Here is a 22139-nt window from a genome sequence, read left to right on the forward strand (position 1 = left end):
TCAAGGATTACGCGAGGCTCGAGCGGAGAAGCGTTCCCGCTACAATATTTGCTGGTATACGTTAAAGGTGTATTTTGCTCCCCCTCGTGTTTAGCACCGTGCGAGTACGCTACGCAATTATATTCCACGGCCGCGTACGATTTTGCCCTAATGAACGCCGTCGACGTGGGCACCCGTTTTATCGGATCGCGGAACGTCTCTCGGCGCGCGGCACGTGATTGGGCGCCGGGCAAAGAGGATTCGCCTAGGATTGGCGGTATCGATCGATGATAATCCGAGGGAACGATCGTGGCCGGCGTACCTCACGCATTATAAAAGCGGTATCGCTCGAGAAAGAGATGCCGGGGGATACGGTGACTAGATTATGGAGTTTGCACCGCGGAATTATAACTGTGGCGATGCCACGGACGGCCACGGGAGAACGGGGGGGAGAAAGGGGAGGCACACGGGGTGAGGGAGAGCCACGTAATGCCGCGTGTACGCGTACGTATGCCATAATGTCCGGCGATACCACCGCCGGCGGCCACAACGGGCGAGAGGAGGCCGACCAAGAGGGAAGAACGGGAGGGCGGCGAGAGGGATCGCTCCAGCGCGGGCTCCTTCCGCGAGATGGGATGCCCGCCGCGGATCGTCACGCCGTTCCACACCCCCGTCTAACACGCACGCGAGCCGGTGTGCATAATCCCCCGTGTACACCCACTCGGCCCGTCTTTTAACCCGTTAGATTCCGCGAATGCTTGCGGCCGGCCTCCTACTCACGACGTTGATTCGAGACCGCGATTCCGCGCGTAATTGGGATTAGATTATTAGAGTCCTGCCTCTACCCTCTCTTTCTCTCTCTCTCTTTGCCTCTCTCTTTTTCCCTGTTTCTCGCTGCCGGCAGGAATCCGCATCATCGCGCACGTTTCAGTGGAAACGTGGATTATGCTCCCGAGATCGCGTATATCCCTCCCGGTAATCAAAGCGACCGACGTACCTCGTTTTAGGAGACGGCGCGCGCGCAAAGCGCGCTTAATCTTTTTCGCGCAACGCTCGTTAGCTCTCTCCGTGACGCGCGCGTTCACATCTTGCCCACGCGATTTGTAACTCGATTTGTGCGACTCGAAATTGGACAATTTTAACAATGCGCGCGATAAAAAATCATAAATAATAATAAGTGATCAGAAAAATTTTATGTGCGTACAATGAATGAAGGCTAAGATTTTCACTTTATACACACGCTAAAAGTTCTCTTCGTCAAATGAAACTACTCAGCTTGCTCGTGACAGAATTCGCAGGCGAAATATTTAGAAATCATCTTTACGGTGAATTAATTACGCTGAATTAAGAAATATGTCTTTACGCCGAATTAAAAACACGTTTCTTATCTTCAACTTTCTGAGTCATTCTCGTCTGTGTGAATAAAGATACACGGAGCGTATAAAGATTTACAAGTTTTGACAAATGTAATATTTAAATCTATTCTACTTCCCTGCTGTTTTATCAACGTAACAGAGCGACGCGTGTGAAAAAAAGGTAACTGACTTTGCATGGAAGTTGCCAGAAGTTTATATTTGATAACGGGGAAGTTAAAAACGGACTGATTACGATATAGGAAAGTTATTTCGACGAACGGAGTAATGTGAACTACCCGTGAGAGCGAACAATGCTCCATTTCATAATGTACTACGTGACGGAAACTCTATGCTGATAAAGGAGGGAGAAGCGGTGGTGGAGGAGATACGACGAGGAATCTTCGATCCAAGCGTTCATAGGCGAGCATTCACAGCGACGGTTCGCCATTGAGTGCACCGCGCTCCTCTCGCATCTCTCGCTCCCACATTCGCTCGAACGAGAACATTGATATTCCATCGATAGATAAGCATGGCCGATCGATCGCAAACACAGCTGGATTCGTCCAGGTAATCCGAACACAACGAACCGTTGTGTTACCGTGACGGCTCTCCGCGGCTTTGTGTACCCACCCGCCGTCTTCTCTCCGCGCGATCCTCTGCACACGCAGCTTGCTGCAATTCTGCGTATTTATGCTATCTTTTGACCGTCCTCGGAAACGCCGGCCCTGTTTGATCGGATTAACTGACTAGACGATTTCTAAATATCCCGTCTGTGAATTCATTCTATCACGAGCGAGCTGAGTAGTCTCCTCTGACGGAGAGAACTCTTAGCGTGTGTATAAAATCAATTCGAGTGAAAACTCTTAGTTTTTATTCACTGTACGCACATAAAATTTTTCTGATTACTTATTATTAACTTTTAATCGCGTGAAGCGTAATAACCGTTCATTTGCTTGCTGTTACAGGCACGACCTGGGTTTGCGTCGGGGTAGCTAGTGAACCGTCTCTCGGTTACGAGGATAAGACGGAGAAGCAGTTGGCGAGGAAGCGGGCGAGTCCGCGCGGCAGAAGAAGAAGAGGAAGTCTAGTGAACGCAGGCGCAGGCGCCGTAGGTGATGTGAGGCTGGCGCCCGCCTCACGTTTGGGGTGATGCCCTCCAGTGAGCCTCATCCCCCCCAGTACCACCTTCAGCACCACAACATTCCTCCCTCGCATCTGCAGCAGCACACGAGCGCGATCGAGCATCAGCTCTTTCAGCAGCTGGTGGCGGCCCATCATCAGCAGCAGCAACAGCAACAGCGACAGCAGCAACACGGCGGGCCCTTCCAAAATTCCACGTACGCGCAGCAGAAGCAAGAGATGAGCCCGGAGGAGGAGGGGGGCCGCGGGGGTGGGTCCCCCCCGGCGGCTGGGGCTGCACTTCATCAGCCCCATCACCCCCGCACGGCCAGTCCACCTTCGGGCACGGAACCCTGCACCCGCGATGCGATACCGACACCTACACCGATCGCGGATACCACCACTACCACCACAACGACTACTATGACAATGCAGTCGCAGGGGCAACAACAGCAGCAACAGCAGGGTCCCAGTCCGAGCCCGAGTCCGACGGGCGGCGACGTGGAAAAGTTCGACGGTAAAATCGTTTACAACCCGGATGGCTCGGCCTACATCATCGAGGGCGAGAGCGAACTCAGCGAGGACGAGTCCTTACCAGACGGTTGTATCGTAGATGGGCGCGGTGTATCGGTTCCTCACTCCTTAGTGTTCCCTCAAATTGCGAGCGCATACTATGTGTCGCGGTTGTATGCGCATCAGGCCTATCAGCAACAGCAGCAACAGCGCTCGTCGGCCCAGCAACATAATCCCGATCTTCCCGTGACGCACAGTTACCGGGTGATCAGTTACAGGAGCGCGGAGGGCAGTAAACAGCCACCTCCAACGCCAACGGTACCACCGCCTCCCGCGGCATCGGTGCCCGTCAAACCTATCCTAATGTGTTTCATATGTAAACTGAGCTTTGGATACGCGAAGAGTTTCGTCGCGCACGCTCAGGGTGAACATCAACTTACCTTAATGGAAGACGAACGACAAATACTCTCTCATTCGACGGCGTCAGCTATCATTCAGGCGGTGGGTAGAGGAAAACAACCACTCGTCAGTTTCTTGGAGCCTGTTACGAGTTCGACTTGCACCCAGGCGTCACCAGTGCAATCACAAAGTCAGCAACGCGGCGAGTCCAACGAGCATGAGACAACGCCGACGACAACGAGCACACCGACGAGTACGTCTGGTGTACCTAGCAGTCCTCAACAACAACAACAGTCTCAGCAGACGCAGCAACATCGACCTCCGCCTAGTACGCCTACCACGCCCACGTCACACTCGAATCATCCTCTCCCGTATAATCATCAGCAACAACAGCATACGTGGACCAGTGCGCAAGTGAGCGCTGCGTCCTGGGCCAAGGCACCCGACGCCATGCATTATAGCTCTCCACCGCCACCGACGTCGTCCACCAAAGGATCTCCGTCTTCATACGCTGCGCTCACTCAGCAACCACCGAACTTTCTCACCGGCACCACGATAGGCGTGTGTCCAGAACACATGCAAGGCAGACCGAGCGGAGTGGAATGTTCTAAGTGTGAGCTTATATTGACTAGTAGTAGGCTCGCCGGTCCCGGCGGTCCACTTGCTGGCATCCACAGTCGAAATTCGTGTAAAACTCTCAAATGTCCCAAGTGCAACTGGCATTACAAATATCAGGAGACTCTGGAGATACATATGAAGGAAAAACATCCGGAAAGTGAGACGTCATGCATCTACTGTATCGCAGGTCAGCCGCATCCTAGGTTAGCCCGCGGCGAAACGTATACCTGCGGCTACAAACCGTATAGATGCGAGGTGTGCAACTACTCAACCACGACAAAGGGAAATCTCAGTATACACATGCAGAGTGACAAGCACCTGAACAACATGCAAGAATTGCAGCAGGGCGGCGGGGGTGGATCCGGTACTAGCAACCCCTCCTCGTCTCAGGACGCGCCAATGCCGACGCGGAGCCCCCACCACCAGCAGAATCACAGCTCGCATCTGACCACCCAGGGTGGCAATCAAACCAAGCCGAAGCCCACGTTTCGCTGCGACGTGTGCAATTATGAAACGAATGTCGGGCGAAACCTTAGGATACATATGACAAGTGAAAAACATACGCACAACATGCTGGTGATACGACAAAACGTCAGTCACATGCAGTTGTCTGCGCTGACCCATCATCAGCAAGTCCAACACCATCACCAGCAGGCACAGCAACACCAGCAACAGCTGGAGCAACTGCTCCACTTAAGCAGCCTGGACAAACCGCAACACACGGAGGCGCAATTGGCCGATATGGCTTTCACTCAAGCAGTGGTGATATCGGCGATTACGAGTGGCCAACTGCCGCAGCTTCCGCCCGAGCTCATAGGCGGTATAGCGAACATGAGCGCCATAGGCAACCTCGGCGGTGACGTCGGGCTTTCGCCGGACAGCATGGAACCGCCACCGGAACCTGCGGATCCGGACCCTACCTTTCTTTTTCAATGCTGCGTGTGCAATAACTTTGCGACAGACTCGCTGGAGGCTCTGGGCCATCATCTGGCCGTCGATCGAACAAGAAGCCGCGAAGGCGAGATACTTACTGTGGTAAATGCGCACTTTATCTGCAAACTTTGTTCATACAAGACCAACCTGAAGGCGAATTTCCAACTGCATTGCAAGACTGACAAACATCTGCAGCGTCTACAACATGTGAATCACGTGAAGGAGGGTGGTCCACGTAACGAATGGAAGCTCAAATACTTGGCATCGCCCACGAGTGCCGCGCAATTGCGTTGCCACGCGTGCGACTATTACACCAACAGTGCTCACAAATTAGCCCTGCACGCCGCCTCGCCCAGGCACGAAGCCGCGGCGCTTCTGCTCCGTCATCTTATCGAGGCGAGCAGCAACATCCAGTCCTCTGCAAAATTGTATCACTGCGCTCTATGTGGACTCAGCGTCAGACATCGATTGCTGCTCCTGCAGCACGTGAAAACTTTACGGCACTTCCAAATGGAACAGTTACATCAGTTCCACCGAAGGAGCAGCCTGCAAGGCAATGAGATGCCGCACACTGACATCGGCGACGTGTTTCAAGTAATGAGTGATCCTGACGTGCCGGCCACGCAACAATCTAGCCCGACTACACCGACAACACCCAATGCTACGAGTACCAACAACGGTGAGCTACACAAAAATCTTTGACTTTTGGTCATTTACGTTACTCGAAGTGCTTAATCAATTCAGTTTCTTTTAAGAAAAAAATATGCCGAACTATTCACAATTGCGTATGTTTTATTTCATCATCCGAAACACGAATTCTTGTATTACTTTTCATTGTATCGTGTTGCTTCTTCTCTGTTCATTTCTTCTTGGTTTTATGTCGACCTACATTCTATTCTACGTTTCGTCCTACGTTCATTTACGCGAGCAGAAAGAATTTGCAACTATACGTCCTTAATGAATTCACTGGTCCCATTATTTTATTATTTCGCAATTAACCGGCAATGACGGTAATTTCGCGTGGCATATGGCCGTGGCGTGTGCTCGCGCCACCACCGACGGCGTGGCGGCACAATACCGCGTATTATTACATATATCGACGAACTGTACTTACATAAATATACGTGGAGGAGTAGCAGGAGCGTTGGTGAAACCAGCAGCACGCGTTGCTCCGCGTGCCCGACGCGGCGTTGCAACTGACGCCGCACGGTGCAAGTGTGCTTTCGAACAATACCACGCGATGCATACATGCGGTGCCTGCCCTCCTTTCGTCCCTTTTTTCGTTTGCCTCTACTCTGTCGCTTACTCTCTTTTTTCTCTTTCTCTTTCTTTTTTTTGTAAGAGACCGCCATCAATAATTCGGTGTCGCCAATCTGTAATTTGGCCTATTATTGTTGCGAGGCCAGTGCTAGAGAGCATCTGTGACGCGAATTGTCGTTTTTCTTTCCGGTTTCTTCTTCCGAAGATGTCACACGTACGTCGAGGCACTTTCTCTCCGTGCGACGACACGTGTTACACGACAATGCGCGTTACGCGCTCGCTTGCGTAAAAATCCTTCCGCCCGCGCACCGAGCACATCGGAGGAGGTTGAATGATCGCACCCGGTAATTCCTCCGCGGATCGATCATCAGGCGCGGGTGAAATGCGAGCAAGCGCGCGGCTCCCGGACATGTCTGATCAATTTAATAGCGCTGTTTGAAAATGTCCGCATCGGCGACACAGCCGCGGCCGTACGTGACACTGAACGCGAACTTTACGTCGTGTGGCACTGCTATAGTTTACCGGTAGTATCTATAATTTACTTTCTCCTGCGGCGTTTCGAGTTTAATGTCTTGAGGAACGAATCGCTGCGAAATGGATGACCGTCTTGCACGGCTGTCTGGGGTTCCGAATACTTAATGTGGAAGCTTAATATAATAATTTAATATCGCGCAGGTCGCGGTTGAAAAAGCCGACTTATTGTAGCAAATCTCGCCGGTCAGAACATCAATGATTTATGTAATTATCCGAGGGACCGTAAAATTGTGAGATTCTCCACAATATCGAGAAATGTTACCAGCTTGTATAGTTTTATTGGTATTCTCAATGCATACAAGTAGAATTCATTATACCGCGTACGTTTTTAATTATCGTTTAATGCTGTCGAGAAATGTGACTTACGATGCATTACATAATAATAATAATAATAATAATAATAATAATAATAATAATAATAATGTATAATAATCATACTCAACAAACAAGTATGGTAATTTCAACTCTCTGTGGCCATATTCGTAAATATTGACAAACAGATCATAAATTAACCTTTTCTTTCCTTGATTTTTTTAAATTGACGCATTTTATTATAATTCCACATTAAAATACTTTTCATTGTACCATCAAAAATGCTATAAGTGCCAATATCAATTAAAAAGACAGATTATAATTTATAATCCCATCTAATTTTTACATTAACGATCCGCATGGTAAGTTTTGTCATTAAAGCAAAAAGTTCTTTATTGGACCAACGTGGCAGCAAACAAAAAAGATGATAATAAACCAACTCGTAGACGTTTCGACCACAATTTGTTTGGTCCAATTTTTTTGGTGAATGGCCATGAGTTTGATTAAAAGTAAAAAATAAATATACTCCATCAAGAAAAGCATAGGAGAAAACGTGAGATTGCGGAGATGATTTTTATTGAGAAATATAAGAACTCGATCAATTTACAAAGAGATACGGAAACGTTACCCGGTACATATGATGTTGTTTTGAATAACATCTAGTCTTCACCTTAAATTCACTTGTTTGCTGGCTCTCACTTGTTTCGGACGTCTCTTCTGTGTCTCGTCTCTTAGCTTCGTATTCTTTTGTGTCTTTTTCAAGCAGTAAGGTTTATTTCTTTTCTTTTTATGTCTTAATTATTTAATTATATTTCGCTTTTGATTATTCGTTATTCTTTATATTTTTCGTTATTCTTCATATAAAAATTTCTTATAAATCTTCCGTAAAATTTGTCAAATTTATCTGTCTTTGATATCGGCGGTCATATAGTAGTTTTGATTTTACAAATTCTCTCATTTCATCTGGTTTCAGAACGACGAGAAGAAGGTAGTGATTGCGGTAGTGAAGTAAAACAAGAACCGGACAACGATGCAGAACCGGAAGCGGAACCAGAAAATGACCAAGAGGAAATTACTTGTTTGTACTGTACGTATCAGCCGACATCGCGGGAAGAATTACGACAGCACTTGCAGGTGGCTCATATTCAGGATTCAGAGGAGAAAACTGAAACAGTCAAGGAAGAGTCGACGCCGGACTTGTTGTGTCCATTGTGCCAAGATGGTTTCAAGGAACGTCCTGCTCTGGAGAAACACGTGATGCAGATTCATTCGGTTAACACTGACGGTCTACAAAGGTTGTTACTCCTAGTGGATCAAAGCCATTGGCTGAACAATAATCCGAGAAACACTTCGACACCGGCTGTGACGGCTGCAACAACGCCGACGTCGCCCACCACAACGATCAAACATCATCAAGAAGAAGAAATGAACGAACGAGGCGGTAACGATGATACCGAGGAAGGAAGCACAAGATGCACCGTGAGCAGCCGGCTGTGCCGTATCGAGGATCTTCAGCATCACAGAGAAGTCCATACGGCCACCACGCCCACCTTGGCAGTTAGTGAGAAACACGTTTACAAGTATCGATGCGGACAATGCAGTCTCGCTTTCAAGACGTTGGACAAGCTTCAGCAGCATTCCCAGTATCACGCCATCAGAGACGCGACTAAATGCAGTATCTGCACGCGATCTTTTCGCTCGCTTCAGACGCTGCAAAGACATCTGGAGTCCGCCCACGATGTTCACGAAGAGGATTTGATTCAGGCTAAGCAGAATTTCTTGAACACTCAGTTGCTTCAAGCGTTCACGGAAGAAACGTTGAAGAAGCAAAGTGGCTTGATGGGCGAACAGAATGCCGAAGATGAGACTGGTAAAGGCGACGAGGAGGAGAGCGACGCCAGTGACTCGTCTCCGATGCAGAGGGAACAACGTTTGTTGGAAGATTATCTAAACAGTCAGACGATTGCCGAAGACAGCTATCACGATCCAAATCGGAAATTCAAGTGTCATCGATGCAAGGTAGCCTTCACGCGCCAGAGCTACCTTACCAGTCATAACAAGACTTTGCTGCATCGCAAGGGTGAAAAAATGTCGTATCCTATGGAGAAATATTTAGACCCTAACCGACCATACAAATGCGATATCTGCAAAGAGAGCTTCACACAAAAGAACATACTTTTAGTTCACTATAACAGCGTGAGCCATCTGCACAAGCTGAAGCGTAGTTTGCAAGAGCCAGGTAACAACAACACGTTGATTTCGGTGGCCCCACCGGCCAGTCCGACCGAGTCTTCCGACTCCCAGCTAGATCAAGACAAGAAGCCCCACAAGTGCAACATCTGCAAAGTCGCATACTCCTTGCCAAGCAGTCTGGACATTCATATGAGGAGTGTTCTTCATCAAACGCGCGCTAGCAAAATACAGGATCTCGTGGCCAGCGGCCAATTGGACCTTGCTCGACCACTAATTGAACAACCAACAACACCGACAAGTCCGAACAGTCCGCCCGCAGTAAATGCGAACGTAGGCAATGCGGGAGGAATGCTCTCCTGCTCGCGCTGCAACGCACTGTTCGTCAATCAGGAACAGTTGGCGACGCATCAGCAATTGTACTGCATTTTCAGCAATCCGCTGGCGTTATTTCAACAACTGGCGTCGCAACAACTGGCTTCGGTCACCCCGGCCAAGACGCCACCCCCTAGATCTACGACACCGGGACCGCAGCAACACATGCAGCAAGCCGCGCAGCATTCGTCGCAAACTACGCAGGACATTCTCTCTCAACCACGACATAAGACTTCGCAGATGTACAAGCATTTGTTGGAGAGCTTCGGCTTTGATCTCGTTATGCAATTCAACGAAAATCACCAGAGGCGACAGCGTAAGGAAGAGGAAGCGGCCGCTGCTCTTCAAGCGCAGCAAGAGCAACAGAAACAAGAACAGCAGAAACAGGCTCTCGCTGCGCAAGCTGCGCAAGAAAAAGAAGAAGAAGCCGAAGAGAGTCACATAGACGATGACGTGATACCAGAGCTCACGCGCAGCACTTGCCAACACTGCAACAAGGAGTTTAGCAGTGTCTGGGTATTGAAGGCACACTGTGAAGAGGTGCATCGCGATCTCGTGCCGCGCGAATTCCTCGAGAAGTACGCGCAGCAATTTAAATGCGAGTACGAGAAGAAGAGTGTCGTGGTGACCGTCGCGACGTCCTCATCGACTACCACAGCGCCAAGAAGCTCTACACCCGCCGTAGGACAACCCCAGGATCTTAGCTCTGATAAGGAATCACGAGAAAAGGAAAAGGACGACAATACTGAGAGCAAGGAACGTATCAGTCGTACACCAGAAGCTACATCTACCACTCCGGCAACGACTCCTGCATTGAGCAACACTCCCGTCTCGAGCACAGATTCCACGACACCGATTGTACTGCTTACGAATTCGCAGCATCATATTCAGCAGCAGTCGCAGCAGCAGCAGCAACAACAACAACAGCAGCAGCAACAGCAGCAGCAGCAGCAGCAGCAGCAACAACAACAACAACAACAACATGCTCAGCTTACGTTGGCGCAGCAAGTGTCTGAAATGCAAGCTGCTCTGAATGCAATGGCAGCAACTCAATTGCAACAACATTTACAACAATATCCAGGACTGATGATGGGAATGATGGGATTACCATTGGGATTAAACGTGCCCGCCTTGGCAGCCATGAACTTACAACCGCCTCTTGTGCCAATGATGCTACCGCCACCGCCATATGACAGTGCTGCCGCTGGATATACACCGATTAATCAAGCGGATCTCCTCGCTAAGCAGCATCTCGCTCTTCAACAACAACAAGCAGCAGCAGCGGTAAGTAATATAAGATACATATGCATGTTCATGTTTATCTAATAATATAATAATACTTTTTTGAAAGATTTATGAGAAAATATAAAAAGATATTAATAATAAATAGCGAGGGATATAGAAACAATTATCATAACAACAACTAAGTTTATTTGATTTTTTTGAGTATCTAAGTTTCTTTGAAAAACGAAGAAAACTGCACATTTATATCTCTTAAACAATCTGAATAATAATTAACTACATAATTGCAATATATAGAGCTTCAAACATTTCGAACGATTGTTAGATTTTCTTTTTACGAATTTTATACTTAAATTTCATAACTTTTTGGGTATTGTAAGCCTCAATCTAATGATAAAATAAATTCATCAATTATCTATTTAACTATAGTTTTGCGATATATCTGTGGAATGTCACTTGCATATATTAAATAAAAAATATATATATTAAAAAAGTATCAAGGGATCATTTCGACCTTTCAGGCAAATGCAGCTGCATCACAGAAACGGGCGCGTACGCGTATCACTGACGAGCAATTGAAAATATTACGGGCGCACTTTGATATTAATAATTCTCCTGGCGAAGAGCAGATTCTGGACATGGCTGCTCAAAGCGGTCTACCACCCAAAGTAATAAAACATTGGTTCCGAAATACGTTATTTAAAGAGCGACAGCGTAACAAAGACAGTCCTTACAATTTCAATAATCCACCAAGTACTACTCTGAATCTCGAGGAGTATGAGAAAACCGGCGAGGCAAAGGTGACACCATTAAACTCTAGTGTATCCGGTAGTAGCTCCTCCGACGATAAAAGCCCGAATAAGCAAGCAACGCCACCGCCATCCACGCAGAACACCGGCACTTCACAACCTACCGAGATTAAACAAGAGGCGATTGAACAATCGCATTGTCAACAGCAAGCTACGCAGCATCAGGAAGAGCAGCATCATTCTCCTAGTAGCTCAGGTGGGCAACAGTCACGACCGCATTCACCCGCTCTCAGCATGAGCTCGGTATTCTCAGGCATTCATCACGATGTTTCGTCTCATCCACCGTCGACTACGAACGCGCCGAGCGCTCCAATGTTACCACCGAAATTGACACCCCAGAATTTTGCCAGTCCGACTCCGGGGGCAGGTAACGTGATACCGAGCACGATCGCTGCCATGGCACTTACGCCGCAGAGATCCTTGAGCCCGGGGCGCGGTCCAACGGATTATTCCTTTGGCGGTAACAGCAACGGCAGTAACGCTTCTAGCAGCAGCTCCGGCAAACGCGCTAATCGAACGCGATTCACCGATTATCAAATCAAGGTTCTCCAGGAATTCTTTGAGAACAACGCGTATCCAAAAGACGATGATTTGGAATATCTCAGCAAATTGCTTGGTCTGAGTCCGCGGGTGATCGTAGTATGGTTCCAGAATGCCAGACAAAAAGCACGCAAGGTCTACGAGAATCAACCGGCTGCCGAATCCATGACAGCGGGCCGCGAGAACGACGATGGGGCTGGTAGATTTCAAAAAGCGCAGGGATTAAACTATCAGTGCAAGAAGTGCCTCCTATCATTTCAGCGATACTACGAGCTTATACGCCATCAGAAGACCCACTGCTTCAAGGAGGAGGACGCCAAAAGAAGTGCGCAGGCTCAAGCCGCGGCTGCTCAAGTCGCTGCAGTTTTGAGTTCCGAGGACAGTAATAGTAGTTCTACGACGACTACGAACAATACGGTGATTAATACTCCATCGGTCAGCTCCGGACTCGCCGAACAACTACAGCAACCGTTGAATACTGCCACGTCGCCTCATCAGCAACCACTATCGCAAACACACCAGCAACAGTCACAACAGCAACAACAGCAGCAGCAACAACAATCGCAGTCACAGACGGAGTCAAAAGAAGGTAGCTTCCAATGCGACAAATGTAATTTGATGTTCGGACGGTTCGAGCTTTGGCGCGAACATCAGCTAGTACATATCATGAACCCGTCCCTCTTCCCGGCGTACCCACCTGACTCAGCTTTCGGTATTCTGCAGCAACAAGCGCTTAACGCTACTTCCGGAGTCGCACCAGACACCCCACATCCGCTCATCGCCATGATGCAAAAGAGAAAGTATGACGAGTTTGAGGAAAGTACGGGAAGCGACAATCGTTCGAATTCGGAGCACCTAAATGAACAGCCGAAGGACAAACGTTTGCGTACTACGATACTTCCGGAGCAGTTGGACTATCTGTATCAAAAGTATCAAGTCGAGTCTAATCCGTCGAGGAAGATGCTGGAGACGATCGCGCGCGAGGTCGGTTTGAAGAAACGCGTGGTGCAGGTGTGGTTCCAAAACACGCGCGCTCGCGAACGCAAAGGTCAGTTTCGGGCTCACAGCCAAGTAATCAATAAGCGATGTCCGTTTTGCCCTGCGCTGTTCAAAGTGAAATCTGCTTTAGAATCTCATCTAAGCAGCAAGCACGCCGATCAAGTGGCACGCGGAGAAGTAAACATTGACAATATTCCGGACGAGGAACTCTCAATGGAATCTGCACCGTCAAATTCCAGTACACCGCACATGATGCCACCACTTTTCCCGCCAATTAACAACAGCGACATGGAGGCATCCCTAAAATCTTTGAAATACTACGAAGAAATGAAACGATATTTTGAATTGGCGCACGCCAGCAATGGCAAGCAAGAGACGGCGAATCATCAGACTGGCAGCGGTAACAGCGGTGAGTCACCGTTAGATCTGAGCAAGCCGGTTGATCTCAGCCGACCGATGAAACTGAGTCTAGGTGGCTTGAGCACCCTCCTCGAAGAGCAACATAGTCACTTCCGCGGCGGTAGCGACTGCGGCCCTCTGACTGATTTATCTGAGCGCAGTATATGCGACGAAGACAGCATGAGCGAAACTACGGAATTCCTGGATGATGAAAGTGGACCGGCAAGTCCGGCTTCGAGCACCCAAAGTTCGAGACAAGGACCGGCCAGCGGAAGTACCGGAAACACTGCCGGACCACCGGTGACTGGTGGACAGACCAGCGGTAATACTGGCCAATCCGGCGGAAAGCGATATCGCACACAGATGTCGGCCACTCAAGTGAAGGTGATGAAATCGCTGTTCTCGGACTACAAGACGCCGACGATGGCTGAATGCGAGATGCTCGGCCGCGAGATCGGCTTACCGAAGCGCGTAGTCCAGGTAAGCATCATCGATAATCCGATCATCCCGCGCTCGCAATGATTGTTCAACAGCCAACCAGGAAGCGCGTTTTCCATACGCGACTAATTCCAGCTTACGGGGACTAATAGAGACGAGTTACAGGTCTGGTTCCAAAACGCCCGTGCCAAGGAGAAGAAGGCAAGATTGGCGGCTGGTTTGCCGGCCGAGGGTTCGGCCGTCCAACCACATCGTGGCCCGACCGGACCAGACGAGTGTAAGCTATGCTCCGTGCGCTACTCGGCCAAGACCCCATTACAGGAGCACGTCTTCTCACGTCGGCATATCGAGTCAGTGCGTATTGCTGTTGAAGAAGGCAGTTTGGTTCCGCCGACTCCTGGGGCACCGATCGTACTTGGCAGCAGCGGCGGAGCTACCGGTGTACCGGGTATGGGGAATACATCAGTGGTTGCCGCGACCAGCCAACAAGTCAGCCAGCAACAACAGCAACAGTCGGACGAAAATATGATGTATGGATCCTTGTTCCTTCACCCTACGGCGATGTTCCCGTCGCAGCAGCAGCAACATCCCACCGGCGCTAACACTACGGCCGGTGAGTCTCTGGCTGACCTCTTAGACGAATAAATAAATAACCATACGACGTTGGTTCGAAATTCTATCGTTAATTAATCGAATAGTGCTGAAAGAGTACTATATTATATAATGTATTATAACAAATATTTTGTATATAATATAGTACCAATCGTAAAGAGAAATCTTCCAAAAAATAAAGTATTAAAATAATATGTATAAGATATTGATAGTGCTAATAGAGACAGCCAATAACACTAAAATTATATAAAAATTGTTAAATATTTCTACATCGCAAGAAGTATGATTTTCTTAAAACGTAGAATTTTGTTTATCCAAATTATCATTTATATTTATATATATATGTATATACGTATATACGTGTCTTGCGATTTGATATGTAAACTTTATGATAAAAGTAAATATTTTGTATATTGGCGTTGCATGTTGGCGTATATTGCACTAAAGAATTTCGAACTCGCGAACGTTCAGCAGACGTTTACATTATCGAGCTGAGCCACAAGCAATTCTCGTAGCAAGTCTCACCTACATTAACAATTACGAAATGAAGTATCGCAAGTATATTTACGCGACCTATATTTTGTTTCGATGTATGATGTCAATCATACATCGTCTATCAGTAGCCAATAAAGCGCCTAATTTTGTTACGTAACATCTTTTGATGCGACAGAAAAATATTGATTGCTAGTAGTAGACTGCAGTAGGTAATCATCACAACGAAAAATATTCGTGAATCCAAATTCAACTCAATATAGACGCGCAATTGGCTCGCAGGAAAGACAATTCGTCGTTCGCCTCAGTTCGGGAATGTGAACTCTGCTTTATGTCGTTTGTAAATATGTTGTGCACGTATCCTTTGTGTATCGCGACAATTCTCCATGTATGTATTTTATGTAAAAATTGGGCCCGTGTGATATCCTATAGGGCCTACCCAAATAATGACAAGTAGTAATAATTTTCCGTGTATAAGATGTTAATATAAAAGATTACGTAAAAACGACTCGCTATAATATTAATAGTCCGGTTAAAATCTGGACATCACGAGAATGTAATATATCTAGAATTAGGCAATACTAAAAGTTCCTATCTACTTTTTAATATAGAAGTGAACAAGAGAGAGAGAGGATGACATAAAGAAGTGAATGAACGAATGGAATGACAGAAAGGAGTGAGTGAATGAAAGAGATAAAATATTATTCTTATTAGAAAAAACAAATGCAAGATAAGAATGAATTAATTAAGAAAGAATATTACTAGATTGCTTTTCATCGTGCTATAAGCTAAATATTATTCGTTCTTGTTTTATCATCGTCATTACAATCATCGTTTGCGGAGTCATTCCACATCACGCGACAAATCACCCCGTCCCAAATTCCTTCCCCAAATACTGTGCATTCAGCGCATTACTATAAATACTTCGCAAATCCTCGCTATATCTCCTCCCCTCCTCCTTTTCCCCGAAAACATGGAGTCCCATGCGGCAGAGTTTTTTCTCCATTGCGTTTAATTCAAGATACATGCGATGGTACTGATGGGATACGTGTTAGCTCCAAGCAGCGTCCGTTCCATTATCATCGCCGTTTATTACGCCATCGATTACTATAGCACACGTAACGTCGAAAAATACGCACATGCATACATAAAAGCGCGTGCGCGTTATTATTAATTTTGATTTTGTTATACACATTAGCTATTATTTATCTTCTTTGTGACAGTCACACTCTCGTCTGGCCACACGTCTGATTGAGCTCGGACCTGGATGTCTCGAGCAGCATGCTGTCTAAAGCGAGATTTAACATGTTATGCTTCAATATGTAATTGCTAATTATTAGTTTTTTTTTTAAATAAATCACACTACAATGATGCAACAGTAAATTACTACTTTAAATTACTTTTTGAGAAATTTTTTGTTCTTGGTTAAATTTTGAGGTTCGTGTGATCGGTTCGCCATAAAATTCGTTCTGGCTCGTTCTGAAAATGCGAACCTTGCTTAATTTCGATATGTAATTGCTAATTATTAATTTTTTTGAAATAAATCACACTACAATAATGCAACAGTAAATTATTACTTTCTGAGAAATTTTTTATTCGTGGTTGAATTTTGAGGTTCGTGTGATCGGTTCGCCATAAAATTCGTTCTGGCTCGTTCTGACAATGCGAACCTTGCTTAATTTTCCACTCATTTCCTCTTTCGAATCTATCTTTTATTTTGCGCTTTTATTCCATGCCTGACGAGGATGTGGCCTTGTTTCTCGATTATTTTTTTCATATTACCGTGCGACGATGTATACACGATCTATTGATATTACGTACCTAAGTTCATAATTTCACAAGCATGTTATGTATGTCGATCTTTGCACTCTCCTATTCACCATTCTTGTGTATATAGTTTATCATTATTATCTATTAATTTAACGATTAATTATTATTATCATTATCAATTTTTAATATTATTATACGCTATAAATAATGATAATAATATTTAATTAAAATATATATTATATAATTATTAAAAAGATAATAATAATAGCGGTATATTATTATTATCATTACTATTATTATTATTATTATTATTATTATTATTATTATTATTTTATGTTATATTATGAATTATAACAATCTTCAGTTTCTAGTCGTAATAATAAATTACTAAGATGTCTGAAGATTAATTTTTTGTTTTTTTTTCTTATTTCAACTTTCATATCCCATCCTCCTGATGTCCTTTTCCATTATTTGCCATCGAGGAGCCATCACAATGTTGCATTGGAAACGCTTCGGTAAGTCGCGATTATTACAAAAATTGGCGATTATCGCTTGATCAGGTGCAAATAAATCGGAGAAAATCACAAGAATATGATTTCTGGAGTTTAAGATGCGTCTTGTTTTCAAACCTATTCTTGTTTGAAATCGAAGAAATCATGTGCATATCAAGTATCTGTAGAGGCGAAATATATTTCGAGACATTCCTCAGTAACGTTTCACCGCGAATAAATTAAATCGTAAATTAATCGTAATTAATGCAGATGTGAATGCCATCTTTAATTCTTCAGCGAGTGCACGCATAGCACAGCGATCGCTACGATTTGTTACGTTATTGATTTTCAAGATTCCGGCAAGATCGACATACATTGCATTGTCCATATTGCCAAGGAAACACGTAACAATCTGCAATCTGAAAGAAACATTCATGTGCGCCTTGTAAATTAAGAGAAAAGACGAAATTCGAAAAAGACGGGAAAAGAAGTAATTCGTCTTCTCAAAAAGGGGTCGTCGCTTGCGCATGACCGTTTTCAAGGAGAAAATTCTTTCGAGGAGTTCAGGGATTGCTGAAACCGTCGGATAATGTCGCGCGGTTGGTCACAAATTTAACATGCGCGTCCGCGTCGCCGCGGCAAAAAGGGCTCGAGTATTAATTAGTTGCGGTGCTTTTTCGAAGTGCGTTGAACGCACAAAAGCGACGTAGACGTCTACGCACGTAGAAGCGAGGAATCGCGTGAACCGTTGTGCGCACGTTCATGGTCGTTCATCGACAGTTCAGCTCATCGCGACCACCATGATAAGATTCTCTAAACAGCCGGCGATTGCTGTCTTCAATAGGAAGAAAGAAAAAGAGGGAGAGGAGAGGAAAAGTTGAAAGAGCGCAGAAAAAATGGAGCGATGGATGCTGAGGTACATGGGAAAATTGATTTTCCAGCGATGAAGTGCTGTCAGCACTTCTAAGCCGCGTTCACTGCTTCTTTGCGTGCATGAGCGGAGACCGCGTCCAGTTTAAATCCCCCCGAAATCATTATAGAGTCGTTACTGTTTGTTAGATGCCGCGGACAGATGGGCTTCGTACTTCGCCGAATCCGTTTGATACTTCGTTCCTATGGCGGGGGAGATTTTAGGCATCGTTGAATATTTATCCGTGGGCAAACAAGCGCTTCTCAAACGTGATGCGAGATGCAATCCGATAACGAGCGTGACGCGGAGGCAAAAGCGGTTTCCGAGTTGCAGGCGATTTTCATTTCCATCGTTCGCCAGTGCCACCGTGAGTTCCGTTGAATTCCACGCGGAGAGCCCGATCGAATCTCTTACGTACGTTCCATGATCGTATACGCACGTACACGTACAACGTCCGAAAGCGCTCCGGAAGAATAAAGGCAAGAAAATCTATACGTCGGCCAGCGTACTATTGAAATCTCGTGCTAATGCTGAGTACACAGCGAAGCGAGCGGGCGAACGTGTACCGTCACGTCGCATGGGGCACGTGTCACATCGACACTTCCGTGTACCGCGCATGCACACCTATGTGTCTGAGCGTTCGTTCGAGTCTCTCGAAGAGTTTCGGCGCGAAGGGATCTTACACAAATTTTCGGGCCTCAACCCTTCCGATTGCGTCCTCGTGGCGAGCCACGTGTCACCTTCCGCGAGCGGAGGCGCGCGCGCGTACACGCGTCACTCCGAAGACCTTATGCTAATGTCGGCCTGCGAGATCGCTCGCTTGCACGAAACCCCCATCGCTGGCACGTTTTGTGGTACCGGCTGCGCGGCGGCGGCGGGACGATTATACGCGCGATTCGTGAAATTATGCAAAGTGCACCGCGCGCAGAAAGCTTCACCCCGCTTCGCCTCGCGTGCTTGGCTCGGCTCGGCGCGTCAGGGGTGAGCGCACGTGGCGTTGGCAGAGGAAATGCAAATGGTAACGTCTCTCGGGGTTGGATGCGTTCCTCTTTGTCCCGAGCGGGAGGACATCGTCGGGAGGTCGTTTTGCGTGTGCCGCCAATGTGCTAGCGACGAATATTAAGTCGTCCGGAATAATCACGAGACGTTTCGTTCCATTGCGGCGCGAAATTCCTACGAAACGCTAGAGACGCTCAAGATCGAGATAATATCGAAAAGACATTATTTAATCGAATAGTTGATTCAGTATTGCGTAAAAGTGACTTGCGTATCGCATAATATGGCAATTGATAGGCATCGCTGGCGATGAGATATTTCGTGATTGAAAAATCACGAAAATATTTCAGAGGAAAAGTATCACGTCTCAAAATTTTTATGATGAAGACTTTTCAGTCATGGATGAAAAGAGGCACGAGAAAACTGAGGTGTAGGTATTATTTCCTTGTACGCAAGTCTCGATAATATTGTAAAAGATACAAACGTATATTTTTCAACGCGAGACAGAAGAAATTTTCTTAATAGATTCGTAATAGACGTCACATTAATCATCGAATGTTATGCGATAAGGAAATTTCTACATGTGGGGACGCCGGGTTTAGAATTATAAATGCATCCGGTATTGAACATGTTTCAGCCTTAGGATTACTTTATCTTCATTATTATGTCTTACTTTCCTCGTAGATCAGGATCATGTCGGCTTTATCCGCCGTAGTCGACGCCATGTTTGCTAAATGGCTTTTCATTTCGCGATAAAAATTTCATATTAATGGAAGGAGTCCTAAGACTGCAGAAGAGCATCGGTTTAACATGTTATCTCTGGTATACACGTTGAAAGATTAAACGATGACTCAATCATCCAATAACCGGAATGTAACATTGTGCTCAACATGCTATTCCAATAATTTCTATCATTTTATACATACGCTATGAACACTTTCAACTCGTTATCGTGACTAGACTATCCTTATACAAATGTTTTCGATGTTTAGGACGATCAATATCATCCTATAACTAGCTATAAAGAACAAAAATACATTTTCGTATTACAATAATCTGAAGAAGAATTCCAAGGCGTCAAAATACCATATCCTCGTTCCCTGCGAATCCGTTTTAGAGATGCTTTTGTGAAGCAAGGCACAATTAAGGCGATCCGAATAGAAATTCTAAAGAATCTAGAAACGAGAAAGAGAAACGCGTTCTTCCCCGAGTAGAGGCCTTGTGAACCTACCACCAGGTAGGAATTAGCATGCCGCGATGCGAATCGTCCTTTTTCCCCAACGTCGGGTATCCCCGCGACCTTCGTGTAGTCGCCTTTAATCCCTTTGGATCCAGCGGGTGAGGATCGCGCTCGCTCTTTTTCTTTTCCTCCTTCTTTCGGTCAACTTTGAAGCGGCGGCGGCGGCGGTGGCGAAGGAGGGCCTCGAAATCGGTTCCCTCTCACCTTTCGCCCGCGCCTGTCTCCTCGGTGTCCTGTCCCGGGCCATATGTTACCCGATCCGTGGCTAAGCTATTAATTATATCGATCTATATAGGCAGCGCGTAGTTAACGGCGGCAGCGCGCGAGCTGCACCCGACCCGGTGACGCTTTATAGCCGTTCTCTTCTCTTCCTTTACCGGTCCCCCTCTGTGCCCCTCGACCGTCTCTCTCTCTTTCTCAACCATTCTGCGCTTCTCTCATTCTCCGACGGCGGGGTGAGAACATAAAAAAGCCGGAGCCTCGCGCATTGCGCAGAAATACATAAAACCCGACCGAAGGCATAAATCATTAGGGCCGATGTGGAGAAACTATTACGTGACTCATGGCTGGGGACCAGGAGAACCGAAGGGGAGGAGGAGAAAAGAGATAGCGAGGATTGTACGGAGAAAAAAAATGTTTGAGGGGTGGCGGTGCACTTTGTAGAGGGCTACGTGATCATTCGGCGCGGTTCTAGTTAGCGGATCGCCCAAACCGCTTCAGCTCGAGATCTCGTCAATCACGTTTCTCATTAAATCAGATTACGTCTTTATGTGGAACTTCGAGAAGAAAGAACCGACTCTCCCAAAAATTCGCACGTGCGCTCTCTATGGCGGCTCATGCGGTCCGGACGAAAGAGAAACGTGATCGCTGATGACGTTCGCGGGCGCCGTAAACCGTATCGATTCACTCACGTTCGCAGCAGAAGCGAGTCCAGACTGTCAGCGCTTCACTTTCTCCGCAGACGGGCGTCGTGTGTAGCGGGAGGTGGAATTCCTGAGAGGGCTCCTCCGGGCCCGGCGAGGGCCCGGACTTTGTCGGAGAGACGAGCCAGCGCGGGACGAGTCACGAGAGATAACCGCTCGCGGATAACCCAGTAAAAGTAGCGAACCAGGAGCGCAAGAGGGAGAGAGAGGGACCGGGCTCTCTCCCCTGCTCTGGTGTTTGTCGAAGGCGCTACTGGAATCCGGCAAAAAACTCACCGGTCGGCTACCGGCCACTCTAATGCTTCACTATAATGTGCCACGTTCCCAGCCATCTAGCCACGCCGATCCTTCGAGCAGGCTTCCCCGTGACGCGTTACCTTCGGCCTACATATCATCACCTCGTTTCCGACACGATTGAACGGATAAATCATCGACCCGCGGGTCGGTCAAGAGCGTAATTAACGTTTGCACACGACGCGATGTGAATGATTTCCAAAGTGCGGTTTCATTCATTGCTTCATTTGAGATTTCGTTCGCAAAAGCCAAAAACTGGTCGAGTAAAAAAGCGGAAGACTAAAATTTTGTAGATTTAAACGAGATGGACATCTTTTTACGTTAATTCGAAGATTGCTGAACGTGCGGCAGCATGGTGGATACCGACGAATAATTGAACAATCGTACCCTTCTCCCG

At 46.7% G+C, this 22139-nt stretch overlaps 1 protein-coding gene across 5 annotated transcripts in view; it reads left to right on the forward strand.

The window, feature by feature from the left end:
• Positions 1-22139, forward strand: part of LOC105279517 (zinc finger homeobox protein 3) — a 137722-nt gene that overhangs the window by 38798 nt on the left and 76785 nt on the right. For 4 of the 5 annotated variants that reach the window (XM_011339350.3, XM_011339351.3, XM_011339353.3 and 1 more), the window contains exons 1-4: positions 2484-5595; positions 7996-10871; positions 11351-14056; positions 14180-14627. In XM_011339350.3, coding sequence (XP_011337652.2) covers positions 2484-5595; positions 7996-10871; positions 11351-14056; positions 14180-14627 — 9142 coding nt within the window. Of the gene's footprint in view, positions 1-2299; positions 5596-7995; positions 10872-11350; positions 14057-14179; positions 14628-22139 lie in introns of those variants that run through there. The other variant, XM_026972446.1, reaches the window with a different exon arrangement.

The sequence above is a fragment of the Ooceraea biroi genome, chromosome 9 (genome assembly GCF_003672135.1).
Source record: "Ooceraea biroi isolate clonal line C1 chromosome 9, Obir_v5.4, whole genome shotgun sequence".
Lineage (NCBI taxonomy): Eukaryota > Metazoa > Arthropoda > Insecta > Hymenoptera > Formicidae > Ooceraea > Ooceraea biroi.